The following is a 10,861-nucleotide window of genomic DNA, read 5'->3' as shown; positions in this document are numbered from 1 at the left end:
GCCTGACAACACTTCTCTAGTGGTCACTAGGTGCTGGTTGCATGATGCACAGTGAGGCCCAACATTTTATGCAACAGTGAGATACTGAGAGACAAGATTCTCATTCTTGTTCCCAGCTTTCCTGGTTAAGGTTGCTGTACCATTTATGCTCTGGCTGAAGAGGAGGATTTTTGTTTTGCCAGCTTTTTCTTCCTTCAGTTCTCTGCTTCCTTAAGCTGTACTTGCCTGAAATTTAACTTTTTGTGAAACAAGGTCTATTTTACAGGAATGCATGTATTTATACAAGGAAAAATGTGGCATAGTATGTCAGCTGTTCTTATGTTAGGTAGTATTCATCTTCAGAATTACTTTGGTATCAAAGAAGGCTGTTTACTTATGAATGTAAAAATCCACCTTTTGCCACGGGAAGAAATGGGAAAATTAGTATTTGTCAGATGTGCATGTTTGTGTTGGTAAGAAATGTGGAAGTTGCTAATTCTGTTTCCCTGTTTTGCCAAACAGATCATCTAAAGCAGCTGGGAATTTGCAAAAGAGGGCTTTGACAGCACACAGACAATCTCTAAATCAGTTCAAGGATGCATTAGAGGAAGCTGGATTGGCTGTACAAAGATTCCACACTGAAGGATGAATAGTGAGGAAGAGTTTTATGATGCCGTTACAGGTGAGTGATGGCCACGCTGCCAAAAAAACAAAATAAACCCTAAAAAACCCCTTGCTATGAACTGCATTGTGTGTGTGGTGAATGGCTGCTAATATACTGTTGTTAAGAAAGAAATAATAAGTAAAATGCTGTTGAAAAAACTTGTAGTGCTAGCTGCTGGGAAGACAAGAGGGAGAATGATAATTCAGGTTCAGACTTGGGAATGAAGGGGGTCTTTGTTAAAGCTATAATTTTATCCCTGTAATAATCCTTTAGTGGCAAAGTCTTGCTTTCATTTTCTTTAAAATGTAGGTAATTTACTAGCAGCTTGAGTAATGCTTTTCATACCCTTTGAAAGGTGAAATATCTTCCTTGAATTACTTTTATTGTTATTTTATTTATTTTAATGGAAAACTTATCCTGAAGAATTGAAAGAGAAAATGTTTTTCTAGGGAGAAACAAATTGCTGTAAAAGTCTGCTTTCAAGATAGGGAGCCAAAAGTCTTTGCCATCCAGTGCTGTTTCCAGAAAAGCAAACATGAATCACTTCACACTTGAGCAGTGTATCAAATAGTACTTTTCTTTGAACTAATAAAGATGAATGGTTGTTTATAAGAGCCTTACATGGTTGTAGTGGTGAAATAAAATGCTTGAAGTATTTTAATAAAAAAAAGTAATAAAATAATCCTTTCAAAGATCTCAAACCATTTCAAAGTCTTCCACTTCAATGTCTGCTCAGAAATCCTGTAATAGAGGTGAAATGAGAAGTGCTGGCAACAGTCAGTGTAGTGGTTGAGAATGAGAAGAGAGTAACGGGAAGCATGAAAGCTGAAGGAGTGGAAGTAACATGGTAGATACTAGTGGGGAAGGCAGGCTTAGATGTGGAAGGTTGGAAATCCCTATAAGGAGTAACCAGAAGGGATTGGGTGAAGCAGTGTGCCTGACAGTGGGCTGTGTAGGACTTGTCACTATTGTGTCTGGGAGAAGAGAAGGAAATTTGCATTTGTCACAAGGACAGCATTGCATTTATGCTAGCTTGGAGTGATAGGGGCTCCAAATTAATCTGTAAAATCAAATTGTTGCACCATAAACATCTTGAAAGCACAATGGATTGTTTCTGTATGACTTAAGTAATACATCAATTGCAGGAGTCATAAATGAGCTAGATTTTTCCCTGCTGGAAAAGGTGAACAGAAATGTACCTCTAAGTATGAGGTCTGTGTTGTGCAGCTTGGATGATGGTGCATTCCTTTATATCTTGCTGCAGAAATACACACCCTCAGTGTTTCAGACATCTGCATTTGAACACTCTGGTTTTGTCCTCTTTCCTCTTCGTTTTCCCCTTTCCTCAACCTCAAAAGTTTTATTCTCTCTGCAAGTGCTCAAGGTTGTAATGACTTCTATGCTACTGTGTATGAGATGTTCTTGTACCTTGCAGTCTTGGCTGGGTCTGCTCAAAAGTGGGATGTTTAGCACCAGTTCTGTTAGCACTCCTTGTCCCTGTCCACAGGGAGCAATGTGATGGCAGGAGGGAAGTTTCTAAGCAAAAGAAGATCCTGTGCCTTTATACACTCTCAGCACAGCCCTCTTCTGTTGGAGGGTGTTCAGCCTGTAGCAGCTGCTCCAGGAATTAAATGAGATTGAACCTTTTTCCTTTATATATGTTCTCCAGCTGTGTCTTAGCTCCATGTTGAGATGAAAACAGTGTGCATACCACACTTGTGTCCTCCTGCTCCTCCAGAGTCCTGGGCCCTGGCTTCCCCAGTGGGAACTTCAGTGTGTTCCCACAGGTTCACTGATTTTAGTAACTGGGTACAGTGGTTTGTGTCTCATAAGCAGAAAACCAGGCTTAGTTGAGCCCTGAAACTCCATGTGAAGTTAAACTTTAGAATTCTGCAGCAGTCTCGGCAGCAGCCCAGGTAGTATCCTGCCTGCTCTGAGATACTATGAGGTCACTCCGCAACTACACTTCTGTAGTTACTGCTGACTTCCAGTTGTAGAATGTCAATCTGTTCTAAAGAGAACCCTGTTTTTTGTTGTGGTGGATTTCACCTCTTTGGCTGAGAAGTTTCCTGCTTCTGGCACTGTCCCCATCATATCCAAAAGACAGGTTCATGTGCTGGAATTGCATGCTGCGTGGTTGGGAATGGTCCTCCTGGCAGCTGGTTTGTCCCTGACTGGGTGATGAGTATGCTTGCAGATGTGCAGGATGGTTATACGTACAGGTGATGAATCAAGTTAGTGACTGGTGAAGAGTTCCCATGGAGAGAAGTTCCTTTGCATTCAGAGGTTATTAGCATTGCTGATTAGTTGTGCACTTGACATCTTCATGAATGAGTGCTCCCCTTGGGAATCTCTTGGAAGTGTTACCTGTACATCCTGACAGCTCAGTACCTGCTTTTTCTCATATCTAGGGGGTAGTCTTCTCTGAGACTGGATCAGGTAAAATGGTCAATTCTTTGAAATTTTACATGAGACAGGGAACTTAGGTCACCTTATGGTTATTGATCTCATCACAGTCTAGTTAGAGACTGTGTGCTATCAGGTTCTGCTGGCTCAGCACTGCATCCTTCATCAGTTTTATCAGGTGTCTATTTGCCAAAGTGGGAAAGGATAGCCAGAGAACAGGAGAATGCTTGCCTAGTTACCAAGGTATTTCATTTTTGACAAATACCAATAGTTTAGTTTTGATTATTTTTTTTTTTAAACATCAACCTGCACTTCCATGGAAATCTATTATGTGCCTGTGAGGTTAATCTGGGCCAGTATATTTGTGGGCCCAGGTTTGTGGGCCCATTTGTGGCCCATTTGTGGGCCAGTGTATTTGTGGAGATATTGCCCTTCCACTGGCAATTGCTTGGCTGTTGATCACTTTAAACTATTGCTTTCACTTGAAGAGGAGGAAGGGAGGTATCTGCTGCCAAATGTAGACATTTTTATCATGTTGGGATCAAACTAAAAGAGGAGATTCTGCCCCAGTGTTGAACTGTTGGAAAGAGCCAGCCTGCCTCCTGTTGGAGCAGCACCACATGGACACATGGGGAGAAGATGGACCTGGGTGGAAAAGTGGAAGTCAGTAGTTCTCTACACTTCCAGCATATATCCCTATTCTTCGTGCCCTTTTTAGGTCTGAAGGTTCTCAGCACTCTGCTGTTTTGATTCCTCTTCTGTCTGGAGTGACAAGGCTTAATTAGTATTTAAGGAAGTTGCTGACTGTACAAAAGGAGTGGTCTTGTGTCTTGGTGTGTGACTCACAGAACAGTGAGCCTCTCTGCTGCCTTGTAGGTGGATGGATAGCATAGTCTGGGTGGACTTGTTTCATTTGCAGGATGTGGAAGAAGAAGGCTAAGAAAACTAGAGTTACTGGCAAGTCACTTTTCTTTAAGCTCTTAAGTTAGATTAATGTTGGCACCCAACTTAAGTGTTTTAATTGGAAAATTTAAGACTTTTAAAAAAGCTTTTCTTTCACTCTTAACATGTCTAAGTTCGGATTGTTGATTAAGCTAATTTTTTACATTTTATTTCTAAGTGGTGCCCTATCCCCTTTTTTAAATCCTCATTTTTATTCTCACTCCCAGTGGCTCTTCTCTATAAAAGCTGTCCTGCAAGTAAAACTTAGGTATTCAGTTTTGCAGAGACTCTTTGTATAATAGAAAAACTAGAAAAAAATAAATAAAATTAATTGTGTTTATTTCAGATCACTTCTTCCTCTGTGAAGAATGTTCTCTGGATAGTTCACAGAACTATAATATTTATAACTTAATTGAGAAGCAGCTTTTAAAACCTGCTCAATGGACTTAAGTATACAACTCAGTTGATACTTGAGGTTGAAGGTCTAGTGATTATCTAGCTGTGTTTGCTAGTTGTTTTCTTATTTTGTTTTGTTTTTTTGTAGTAATTAGGTGGAGATGCACTCTAATAAAGACTGCACGCTTCTGGTATATCTTATATTTCTGGAGTGGGGATTTAGTTTTTGTTGTTTGTATGCAAGATACTTGTTTGAATTGGCATTTGTTTACTTACCAATGATATATTGTTGTCTACAAATTATGTATATACCCGAGTCTAAATTCCCATACTGGAGCAGGGCAAAACAATTCTGAATCATGGAGAAACAGAGAGACTAGTTTTAATAAAAAGATGATCATTTGATCAGATTCGCAAGGTTTCAAGTACAATGTAAAGGTTGTAATTCCAGTAACGTTTTTCATAACTATTCCCCTCTAAGCCAGCTGACTAGTCCTGTTATGAAGCTTTACATTTAGGTGTGTTTATCTCATTGAAGTGCCCATTAAATGTGGTTATGTTTTGTCTGCTTGATCAGTATTCTGGGAGAGGGCACATGTACCTGAAAGCCCATCTGTTTTTTTCAACTTCTTCAGTCCAACTAATAACAGTTACTTAATTTTGCCTTACAGTACTTGCTTTTCCGTCTCCTTGTACTGTCATAGGCTCCAAAAAAGCCAATAAATGGTTAGAAATGCTTTTTTTAAACTACAAATACTCTGTTACGGGTTGACTGAAGACAAGCATGTGTTTTGTTTTTTTTAAAGTCAGATGTTTCAGAGTAGTCTTCATTTTAATGACCTGAACATGTTATGACTATCATACTTTCCAATTAAATACTAAGACTGCTGAGGTGTGGTTACTGCTGTGTAATTACATACTCGTGACATCAAAATGTAGCAGACAGTTTAAAACATCACCCATTACACCTGCTGCTTACCAAACAGGATCATGTCAGTGGTACTTCCTGTGTAGTTGTGAATGTTATTCTCACAGTCTAGATGCCTGAAAAAATGGGAACTAATGGGTTTATCACAGAAGATCACAATATTTTACTCTATTTAAGATGGAAATAATCTTTTTCAAAACTGATTTCTTTACTCCATTAGAATGTTTACATGCCTTGTAATATTTTGGAATCTTCTGTACCCACAGCTGGACTTTGGGATAGGTTGTAGCTGAGTGTGATGGTAACTGTCAGCACATAGACAAGTGGTGGCCCAGGTTGTGATAAGTGGAATGAAAGGAATACAAAACTGATGTGAGTATTCCTTAAAACTGTGGCAAGAATTGTGTGCCAGCAAATACACATGTTTTCATGTTGCTTTTGGATTCTGGAAGCTGGAAACCAGTCCACTTGTAGTTCTTGGTGAATAACAGACCCTTGTGGCACCCAAAAAGAACTTAATGCTCTTTGACATATTTTCAGCATATGCAAAAATAAATTATCATTGTTCTAAGTGTGTGTGGGAAGTTGTGTGATGTGAAATCATTAGACTTGTATTGTTGGCTTAGTCCAACTTGTACTTAAAGCTGTCTGATTACAGAAGCTTGTGTTCCTGTAGATTCCTGTTGGTTTAACCTTTTTATGGTTAAAGCCCTTTGGAGCATGTTGTTGGGGCAGCTGGCATTTAGTTACAACAGTGTTTTCAGTAGTTACCCACCCAAGTGGATAGAATTGGGTCACAGGAGAGGAGCCATTTACTGCCAGTCATGCGTTGGATCACTTGCAGAGCTCTGGGAATGATTCCTCTTGGTGTCCACAGGTGCTGTAACCATTAGGGAAGGGTTGTGTGGATAGCAAAAAGAAGTGGGATATCCTACATTTCTGTTGCTCTAGTGGTCTGGATATTTGCTGCTGAATTGTGAAAAGGCCATTTTCTCTCTCTTTTTTTTTTTTCTACTTGCCTGTTTGCATTGTAAGTAGGATAAGTTAATTTTTTTAAGGTCTTTGAGAAATGACTGAAATGAACAAAATTACTGTAATCACACTGCAGCTCTGAAGAAGAGACAATACAACTAATCTGATTAGGAGCTACTGAAGAACTTGCAAGATTCTAAATTGGTTTTAAATTCAGCAGTGTGAAAAAATAGTTGAGAATACTTGATTCTAATGCAATACTTAGCTCTAAATCATTGTGGAAATTAGATCACTTAATAAAGGGTTTTCACTTTGATATTCTTTAAAATAAAATAACCAGGTGTAAGTGTACTTATGCTGTGAGAGTCACAAAATGTGGGTGGCACTCTGTGGCATAATAAGGTTTCTAAGATAACTATTGCCTTGTGGTTTTTATGCAGGCTTTGATTCTGACAATTCTTCAGGAGACTTTTCAGAAGCAAATCACAAAGTGTCAGAAATGCTTGATCTGGATCCACACCAAAGCAGTAGGACTGGAAAGCGTAACGGAGAGACAGAGATTCAAGAAAATGGAATTAAGAGGCACAGGTAAACACAGGGTACTGCACAGTAAATGAGAAGTGAGTAAGTGAGGCTCATTATCTTTTAGGGCATTGGTGTTCTTCTAAAAGAGGTTAGTTAATTCTCATTGGAACTGAAAGGCATTTCACTTGTCTGCTTCCTATGTCAACATAGGTTAATGTTTTGCTTTCTTTATTAATTACTTCAATACCTACAAATGAGAATCTCTTGTTTATGGTGCTGATGATGACATTTGTTTTTTTTCCAATTACAGGACATCGTTACCTGCCCCAATGTTTTCTAGGAGTGATTTTAGTGTGTGGAGCATATTAAAAAAATGTATTGGACTGGTAAGTTAGCTTGGCTGAAATATGCTGATATTAGGTCTCCTAACTTCAACTGCTTAATTTTATTGCTTAAAACTTACAACATAGAACAAAACCTGGTGACTTCTGTATTTCTTTTCTGTAGGGAACATAATCGTAAACTGCAGCTCTCTAAATCTCATCATCCATTTACTAACAGTGCTGTTTCTTTACTTGTCTCAGCTGTTGGAGCACCACCCTTTCTCCTCCCAATTTAAGCAGTTTGTGCCAAAAAAAAATTGCTTTTGAAGGAGTAGAAAGGTTTGGAATAGAATTTCTTAGAAAGCCCAGGATAGTCTTGGGGTATTAATGGTGTGATGCAATTGCATCACAGGATTTATTCATGGACCCAGAAACACAGGCCTCTGCTCGTGGTGTAAAGGACCCCACTGCTGTTTTATTTTAATCTTTTAAGAATTCAGTTCCATATTTGATTACTTCATTCTTATTAGAAATGAAAATGATGTTCTGCAGTGGAGGGCCTTGCTGCAACAACCACTTTTAGAAGTGGGAGCAATTACATTCATGACTAGTCTAGGTCTGCCAGTACAGTCTTTGAATGCAACAGACAGGTCAGTGAACCCTTCTGCTACCTTAATTTATGTCATCTAAGAGATACAGCTGTACTGTCCAAACTGCTTTCATTAGGATGAGTGACCTATCTACTGGAATGCTTTGCTGGGACCAAATCAATTAAAGTCAGTTAGGAGCAACTTTTTTTCCCCCCCCTTATTGCCTGTGACAATGTGAAGAAAACATTGCATTAGCTTACCTGGTGGCTTTCTCCTTTCCACTAAGTTTTAAGCACTTAAATGGTGCTTTAATACTCAGTCATGAGTACAGCTTTTTAATTAAACAGCCAGATTTGCTTTGATTTGATACAGTAGAAGACCTTCAGAGTTGGAAATATCTGTGTGAACTTTGGCTGTCTTGTATCCACATGTGAAACAAGAAACATTCTGATACAAATAGCAGGTTGCTTAAATAAGGCCACTAAAAATTGTTAGAGCAATCCAAACTATTCTTTATGTAACTGTTCCTTTTAAAACATAATTTGTGGTTACTTCAGTAAAATAGATCTTATGCAAATAGGTATGTGAGGATTTAAAAGGAATGTGTGTTACTTTGGTATCTGTCATGAACTGCTTGGCACATTATTGCTGCTATCTATGGAAATTTTAACCTCTTATGTAGACCACAGAATAGAAGGTAACATTTTTCTTTAATGTACAAGGTTAACTGGATCAATTTTTGAGGCTGTTTATTCCTTCAGACTCCTAGAAAGGTTCTGCAGCTCTTCCAACCTCTTTCAGCCATAGCACTTGGAGGTCTAATATAGGCTCACTAAAATGTCTTTTAAATAATGCCACAAACTAACCCATAACTGATTTTAAAATTTCTTGTTGTTGTCAGTTATGAACTTAGTGTTGTGTCTAAGAAATGAACTTACCCTTTTGTCACCCAGGAGCTGTCCAAGATCACGATGCCTATTGTCTTCAACGAGCCGTTGAGTTTCCTGCAGCGGATAACGGAGTACATGGAACACACATACCTCATTAATAAGGCTTGTAGTCATGCAGACCCCCTGGAAAGAATGCAGGTAAGTCACAGGTACCTTCTGGTTAGTTCAGAAGAAGTTGGTCTCTCCTAAATCTTTCATTTCAAGACAGTTTCTCACTTGAGTGTATTTCTTTCTCTTGGGGCTAGCATAGGAATGCTCATATATGTCTGTCTGGAGAAGTTTCTTGATTCATAGTGGCTGTCTCAAATATTTGTGACACTTGCACATGTGATAGTGTGTACAGTCTAAGACAAGTCTAGTGCAGGAGAGTGTCACAACTGACAGTGCCCAAGGATCTGTATCCTTTTCAGGATTGCTTTAACTGTCACTCTTATTTGTGGTTTTGTGAGGTAAGATCCTGCCTGTAAGTTACCTTAGCTTTATTTGTTTTGTGGCTCCATGATTTTTAAGTTACTGGGTGAAAAGTTTTTGTGACAGACAAGGTTTGCTACTCTCTCATTCAAAACTGATTATTGTTGGGAGTAGAATCTGTAGAATATAGTACCTGACTTGTCTCACAGTAAGGAACTGAATGCATTGAAACCAGGCCTGTGTACATGAGGTTGTACTGGTATTGCTCATAGTTCTGTTTTCACTTAAGTGGAACTGGAATGAGTATCTTGGATTCTGTGTTTCTGTAGTACATGCCCCTACTTGCCAGCCTGCAGAAGTTTGCAAGTGCCATTTGTACCTGCTGGTATGATTGAAAAAAAATCTCATCTGCGTTGGAAATGATGCTTGACTGATACTAGGAAAAGCAAGACTGTGTGTTCCTAATGAGCCAAGTGTGGGGAACAGTCAAAATAGGGGAAAAGTAGATTTAAGTCTTCTTAGAGGGAGGTAGAGAAGCATGGAGCAGAGTGTAATCTGGCAAAATATACTTCAGAAAACAATTCTTTTTGGAAATGAGATTTCTTTATTAGCTTCTTATATTTCCCCACTTCTATATCACTTATCCTGTGTCTTACAAATGTTCTCCCCTTAATATATACAGCTTTCTTTTGGAAGAATAATGGAATACTGTAATGTGCAACAAATAAAATTGATTAAACTTATAGTTTTAATGTACTATTATAGCAATGTGTTCTTAATTTGCTTACAGGCTGTAGCTGCTTTTGCAGTTTCTGCTGTAGCTTCTCAGTGGGAAAGAACTGGCAAACCATTTAACCCACTGTTAGGAGAAACCTATGAATTAACCAGGTAATAATTGATTTAAATTGAGAGCTGGGATTATTTTTGTTATGTGTAACTTGTGGGTTAGCAGACTCCCATACTAGTTTGGCTGTTTGTTCAATGAAATAAAGAAAAAACAAACCCTAAAATATATTTCTGAGGATTTTTACACAAACTATCTCAAAGTCTTTGAGAAGTTGTTACAAAAACTAGTTATTTTATTTCTAGGTTTAGGCAGAGTATTCTTTGAATTATTGAGAGAAAAATGGTCTGTGTTCTTCCACCAAAGACATTTCCTGACCAGAGTCTATATATTAATTTAAGGAGTGTTTTGCTGATCATGTCAGGTAGAGTAGTTAGTCTGAAGGACTTCCAGCTTGCTTAGATAAATGGCTGTTAAGGCTGCAATGGAGAAAATAATTTTCAGTCAGATCTTCTACTGCTGCCCAAAGAGTTTCATTTATTTCAGTGGAACTTCTTAAAATGGGTAGAAAGTCATTTAGGTGTTTGAATGTGGGTTGCTTTGGGGTATGAAGATATGTTTGGAGTACAATTCCTTTTGTTAATTGTACAAGTGTCATTTAGGTGTTTGAATGAGGGTTGATTTGGGGTATGAAGAGGTGTTCAAAGTACAGTTTCTTTCATTAATTGTACAAGTGTCACAGGACTAGAAAATCTCACCTTCAGTTTAATCTAAAAATCCTTCAAACATTTTTAAAGTATCAAGTAGCTCTTTTCTTTTGTAACATTTAAAAAGCCTACTGTTTAATGCTTGTTTCTTTCTTGTTGCTAGGGAGGATTTAGGATTTAGGTTTATATCTGAGCAAGTCAGCCACCACCCACCTATTAGTGCATTTTATTCTGAAGGCCTCAATAAGGATTTTATTTTTCATGGATCAATCTATCCCAAACTA

The 10,861-nt window shown here is 38.3% G+C and overlaps 1 protein-coding gene across 2 annotated transcripts in view; it reads left to right on the top strand.

Annotated features, from left to right (window-relative positions):
- Positions 1–624: 624 nt before the first annotated feature.
- Positions 625–10,861, top strand: part of OSBPL2 (oxysterol binding protein-like 2) — a 17,344-nt gene continuing 7,107 nt past the window's right edge. Inside the window, exons 1-6 of one of the 2 annotated variants that reach the window (XM_009998621.1) lie at positions 625–661; positions 6,764–6,875; positions 7,123–7,198; positions 8,679–8,813; positions 9,877–9,974; positions 10,741–10,860. In XM_009998621.1, coding sequence (XP_009996923.1) covers positions 625–661; positions 6,764–6,875; positions 7,123–7,198; positions 8,679–8,813; positions 9,877–9,974; positions 10,741–10,860 — 578 coding nt within the window. Of the gene's footprint in view, positions 662–6,727; positions 6,876–7,122; positions 7,199–8,678; positions 8,814–9,876; positions 9,975–10,740; position 10,861 lie in introns of both variants that reach the window. The other variant, XM_009998620.1, reaches the window with a different exon arrangement.

Source organism: Chaetura pelagica, unplaced genomic scaffold (genome assembly GCF_000747805.2).
Source record: "Chaetura pelagica isolate M959 unplaced genomic scaffold, ChaPel_1.0 scaffold275, whole genome shotgun sequence".
NCBI lineage: Eukaryota > Metazoa > Chordata > Aves > Apodiformes > Apodidae > Chaetura > Chaetura pelagica.
This window is presented reverse-complemented; position numbering and strand designations above follow the sequence as displayed.